We start from the raw sequence: 6,000 nt of genomic DNA, 5'->3' as shown, positions 1-6,000 counted from the left end.
TCCCTTGGACTGCAAGGAGATACAACCAGTCCATCCTAAAGGAGATCAGTCCTGGGTGTTCATTGGAAGGACTGATCCTGAAGCTGAAACTGCAGTCCTTTGGCCACCTAATGCAAAGAGCCGACTCATTTGAAAAGACCCTGATGCTGGGAAAGATTGAGGGCAGGAGGATAAGGGGATGACAGAGGATGAGATGGTTGGATGGCAACACGAACTTGATGGACATGGATTTGGGTGGACTCTGGGAGTTGGTGATAGACAGGGAGGCCTGGTGTGCTGCAGTTCATGGGGTCGCAAAAAGCTGGACATGAGTGAGCAACTGAACTGAACTGAACTGCCTATTAGGTATCTCTACTGTGTGACTAATACGTGCACAAATCTGACATGTCTATCAAGTTCCAAACTACCTTTCCTTTTTTCCCCGTCTTCATCTCATCCCCCTCATTGTCTAAGGCATCATTTATGGTCTCATGATACTGCTTTAGTTCAAGTCTTCTCTTTGAGTTTCTTCTCTTTGAGGTTCACGCTCCTCCTGTCTGCCACACTTTTTTTTCTAAAAGATTGGTTTACTCATATGAAGCTTTCATTTAAAACTTTTTAAAGGCCTTAAATACCAAGGATAAAATTCAAACTCTGTAACATGATGTTCAAGGATCCTTGACAATCTCTGCTTTTTTTTTTAAATTTTTATTTCCTCCCAAAGTCTCATGCACCTTTTGTACACTAGTTATACTATTATAACTTATACTTCCCTGAACACTCCCTGCTCCCTGTCTCCTCCCTACCTTTGTACCTACTTATCCTCTTACCTGGAATGTCCTCTCCTGTTGTTTACCCACATGACAATTTCCTACATATCCTGATAGATACAGTCAAGTATTACATTCCTTGCCTGATTAGTCCTTATGGTGTTATTCACTTCTTCACTTTCTACCACAGAATATTTTTTCCTTCCAATTTTTAAATTGGCGATTTAAATCTTTATCTATTGTATTAAGGTGTAAACTACATGCAGGGAGGATTTTTTCCTGTTCATTTTTTCTGTTCTTAGCATTTATATAAGAAAGACTCAAAAGTTAAACTTATTAATAAAATTAAAATTGATGTGGTAGCTTAAACATATTTATTGAAAGAAGCAAGAAGGGTCAGTCAGTAGACTGGTTGTGAGAAAGGAGAGCAATGCTATAAAAAGTAGATGGAATAACAGGTAAAGAATATCAAATGGCACATTTGGTGTGATAGTCCTAAAACCTGTTAGCACCTTCAAGGAAGGGTTTTCCAGGTAGAGCTGTCCAGCATTGATACTGTGCAACTCAGGAGGGTGTCATACACATCTAGGATGTGGTTGTGTTGCATGGAGCAGTCCTGACTGCAGAAAACCCTGATTGGTCATACCTGATTTCCTTGATTAAATGAATCATGTCATTAGATCCCAGAAAATAAGTATTATTTGCTATGACCATTGGGAGTCATCATTAAGTAAAGGCCTATATTTTGCCTAACCTAAATGATGGGAGAAGTGTGTCACACCTTTTGGAAATCTTCCCATCAAAAACAAAAAGATTAGGTACCTAATGTAGCAAGTTCTAATTGTACAGGAAAAAAATTCCCAATTAAGCCAAATAAATGAACCATTGCAGTGGGTTGAAATCCATATCCACTTGTAACATAATTTTCTGTTTGCTTAAGGCTTACACATGAATATTATAAATTGCTGTCACATTCTTTCTGACCAAATAATTTAGAAAATAAATTTATATACTTGTGTTACCCATATTGTTAAATACTTGGTATCCAGAATCCTAAGGACTGAGCTTCATATGGGATAATTAGAATTTGCTTACATGAACTAATGGCTTCATCTGCTGCAGAATTTCATGCTAGTGTGGATACTCTGTTTTTATACCTAGAACATCATTTGGTTGCTAACAGTATAAACCAGAGCTTCCCTGGTGACTCAGACAGTAGAGAATCTACTTAAAATGCAGGAGACCTGGGTTCAGTCACTGGGTCAGTAAGATCCCCTGGAGAAGGGAATCACAACCCACTCCAGTATTCTTTCCTGGAGAATTCCATGGAAAGAGGAGCCTGGTGGGCTATAGTCCATGGGGTTGCAAAGAGTCAGACATGACTGAGTGACTAAGCACAACACACTATAAACCAAACACACAGATCACAGTTTTTTCTGGGAAGCAGCTAGAAAGAAAAAAAAAAAAAAAAAAACTCTTCTAGATTCACCTGAGGCTTCCCAGGTCTCTCAGTGGTAAAGAACCTGCCTGCCAGTGCAGAAGATACAGGAGAACTTGGTTCAATACCTGGGTCTGGAAGATCCCCTGAAGGGGGACATGGCAACCTGTTGCAGTATTCTTGCTGGGAAAATCCCGTGAACAGAGGATCCTGGAAGATGACAGTCCATGATGTCACAAAGAGTCAGACATGACTGAGAGACTAATCACAGACACATATACCTGCAAATGCTATTTTAAGGCGATTAATCCTATTCACTGCCCACTCTCAGGAATTATGTTTTCCTACCCAGGCTCTGGAGAAGGAAATGGCAACCCACTCCCGTACTCTCGCCTGGAAAATCCCATGGACAGAGGAGCGTGATAGGCTGCAGTCCATGGGGTTGCAAAGAGTCGGACACGACTGAGCGACTTCACTTTCACTTTCACCCAAGCCAAAATCTCCTAACCTAAATATGTTCTCCACCTACCTGATAATAGCCCTTTCCTTTGGCTAGATATATTCTTGAAAATAGCTTCTCACAGTAAGAGTAGCCACTGGCTTATTGCAGATCACCCATTTTATCTGTTATAATATCTCTTTCTACAGATCCTCCTGCTGTGGAACCAGCATTTCTGGAAATCCGGCAAGGACAAGACCGAAGTGTCACTATGAGCTGCAGGGTCCTAAGAGCCTATCCAATACGGGTGCTGACCTATGAGTGGCGCTTGGGCAACAAATTATTGCGGACGGGTCAGTTTGACTCTCAAGAATACACAGAATACCCAGTGAAGAGTCTTTCCAATGAAAACTATGGGGTTTATAATTGTAGCATCATAAATGAAGCTGGAGCAGGGAGATGCAGCTTTCTTGTTACAGGTAAGGTGCTGAATATTTTGTCTTTTTTTTTTTTAGATCATAGGAGCTTAGGCTCTTGTCAGTGTAAGAATGAAAGCATTTTGCAAATCCATGGAGCATATTATGAACAGCTTGCCTGTTCTATTTAGAGTGTCTACTCATTTATTTTCAAGGCAAGTCATTTTAGTAGTTAAGATAGTTTATGTGCCTATAAAATAGGACAGAAGCTTATGTGAATTTGAATAGATTTGGTGATGAGGTTGGTTATTTTGAGTATCACAGTAATAAAGTGACAAATCTTAACCAGCTTTTTTTTTTTTTAGATCAAATTTCAAATATTAACACATATTTTTTCTGCAAGTCTAAAAGCTCTTGCAATCCATTATCTGTGCTGGTTTTAAGAGTGCTTTCTTTTTCTTGTTTATTTATTAACTCAATGTGTGGTGAATGTACATTTTGTCATTGGCTTACAATAGGATCACAGATATTCAAAGGGAAATCAATATAGTTGTATTTGGTATATAATGAATTGAGAAAATTACCACTTTTGATGTCATTATATTTTACTGTATTTAAAGAGATAGTAAATCTGTGTTAAATTATATATATTTATTTAAATTATTTTTGTAATCTAAATCTCTTATTTTTGAGCTAGGGTTTAGGCATATCTTAAAAGAATATACTCCTTTTCATTATTATTTTGTCCTAGATAAAGTTTGTTGTAACAGTTATAGTGTTTATGCTACTAAAAGAAGAAACTGGATATGTTATCTATAAAGCAATCACAAAAATTATGATTAAAATGTTTCAAACTTAATTAAATCTTGTTCATTGGTAATATAAATTCTTATTAATAAGTTCTTACTCATAAGAGAGTTCTCTAATATGGATTGCCTTGGGACATTTAACTTCCTGAAATAGGATATTAGGTATTAATAGGTAAAATATAATTGACTAACCAAAGAATATGAAGACATCCTCTCCACTGGATCTTACCACCTCTTGGTTTTGCAATCTCTTTTTATTAACATTCAGTTGAACTTAAGGCTTTTCTACTATAATTCTTCAAGTGAACTGTTAAAATTAAAAAATCCCTAGGACTGATACTTACATGATGATCTAATTTTTATCCCTAGGAATATTTAAAAGGGTAAGAGAATGTAATGTATTACTCTAGGGGTAATTTAAATGGCATGATATACTTTCATTCCATATATATATATATATATATATATATATATATATATTATTTCCAAAGAAATAAGACTCTTTCAAAAGCAATTATTTTTCACATATTGGTACAAATGGAGTACTTTACTTTCTTTCATTATCCCTCCAAAATAAAAATACCTTATAAAATTAACTAAACTTTCTCCAATTCTTTCAGCTTTATACACATTCTGCTTTTCTTTGGTGACACTGTTTTCTAACTTGGACTATATTAGATTATGCTCCTCTGTGAGATTTTGATTTGTTCTTTATTATATGATCCAAATCCTATTTCTTGAGCTAGAAGACAAGCTGAGACTGGAAGAAACACTAGCTCCATTCTCCCATCCCAGATTCATGGGGTGCAGTAAGTAGATTTCAATAGCTGCAGAAAGGGATAAACCTGTTGTGGATTGCCCCATGGAGGGAGAGAAAATAACCCCAGTCATTAATTTATTTCCAGTGTGCATTTTTCAGTCTTCGGGTCAGCTTCATTTTTTTCAAGATCTCCACATAAAATTTAACAAAGTTTTGAAGAAGAGAAAAGGAAATTATTGAATCCCAAATACAGTATAATTCCAGAAAATACATAAAAAAATTAATGTATCCATATAATCAGACATCTGGAAGAAACTTTGACAGGCCTTTTACTTTTTCTACTAAAACATAGCATAATTAGTAATACTACGAATTAGTATATAATATAGAATTAGTAGCAATTCCCCACAATTCAAAACTCTTTGAAGCTATGCAGAAGAGAACTAGGAAATATAATATATGCGAGGCTGCATATATTCATTATGCGTGTGTTCTTTACCCAAAAAACTGATCATTGAAGACAATTCTCTTTCCTTCCTTGAGGCCCAAATTAACTAAGAAACATTTAAAATTTCATCGTTAAAACTATTTTACCAAATTTAAGAACACACTTCCACTTGCTTGCCGTGAATATCATGTAGTCACCTGAAAGTGGATTTGGTCTGACTGTACATCAAAATGTATAAAGCTGAACACAAAGGCAATGGCAGCCGCATGTCTATATTTATTTTAGCTCCTGGGAAAGCTCAAAAGTTCGGGCCTGTTGTCTTCATATATATCATGAGTATGTGATATGTGTCAGTGTTCAGTGGTAGAGAGGAGGGTTTTGTTTACTGAGAAGTCAGGCAGGGTGTGAGAATATTTCCCTAGAAAGGAAAACAAGAAAGTAAGCAAAGGTATTTTAGGAACAATGACCAGCCTAGCTTGTAATCCACCATCTATGTTAGGAAATATTAACTATAATATTACAAAGTACTGTGTAGTTCATTTATTTTCTAGTATTGTTATACTGAAGTTAAGCCTGGTGTTTATTTGTTTGTTTCTGTGGTTTAAGCCTTTGTGATCTATAGCAATAATGCAAACACCATTTTATCATATTTTTCTATTATAGAATTTTTACAAGTTCTAAAAATAAATGTGGAATTTTAATTTATTAGAATAAATCCACTTTTTATGTGAAATTCTAAGTATACATGTATAAATACATAGACATAAGTATTTTTATATTAATAAATAGTTCTGTACTATTCAGCATGTCACTCCACAGGAGCATGGATTTCACTTTCTCACAGGTCCAAATGCTCCAAATTAACATTTAGAAAAAATGTTTTTAAATACTCCAAAATATGTAGGCACATTCATTATACTATAGATATGAGTGAGTAACAT

The 6,000-nt window shown here is 35.6% G+C and overlaps 1 protein-coding gene across 1 annotated transcript in view; it reads left to right on the top strand.

Annotated features, from left to right (window-relative positions):
• The window catches only part of MDGA2 (MAM domain containing glycosylphosphatidylinositol anchor 2), a 534,959-nt gene that overhangs the window by 392,360 nt on the left and 136,599 nt on the right, over window positions 1–6,000 (top strand). The window contains exon 9 of the mRNA XM_010848064.1: window positions 2,836–3,105. Within this exon, the coding sequence (XP_010846366.1) occupies window positions 2,836–3,105 (270 nt within the window). The remainder of the gene's footprint in view (window positions 1–2,835; window positions 3,106–6,000) is intronic.

Source organism: Bison bison, unplaced genomic scaffold (assembly GCF_000754665.1).
Source record: "Bison bison bison isolate TAMUID 2011002044 unplaced genomic scaffold, Bison_UMD1.0 scf7180017864259, whole genome shotgun sequence".
NCBI classification, from domain to species: domain Eukaryota; kingdom Metazoa; phylum Chordata; class Mammalia; order Artiodactyla; family Bovidae; genus Bison; species Bison bison.
Note: the sequence above shows the minus strand (reverse complement) of the source record. Positions and strands in the feature narration are given on the sequence as shown.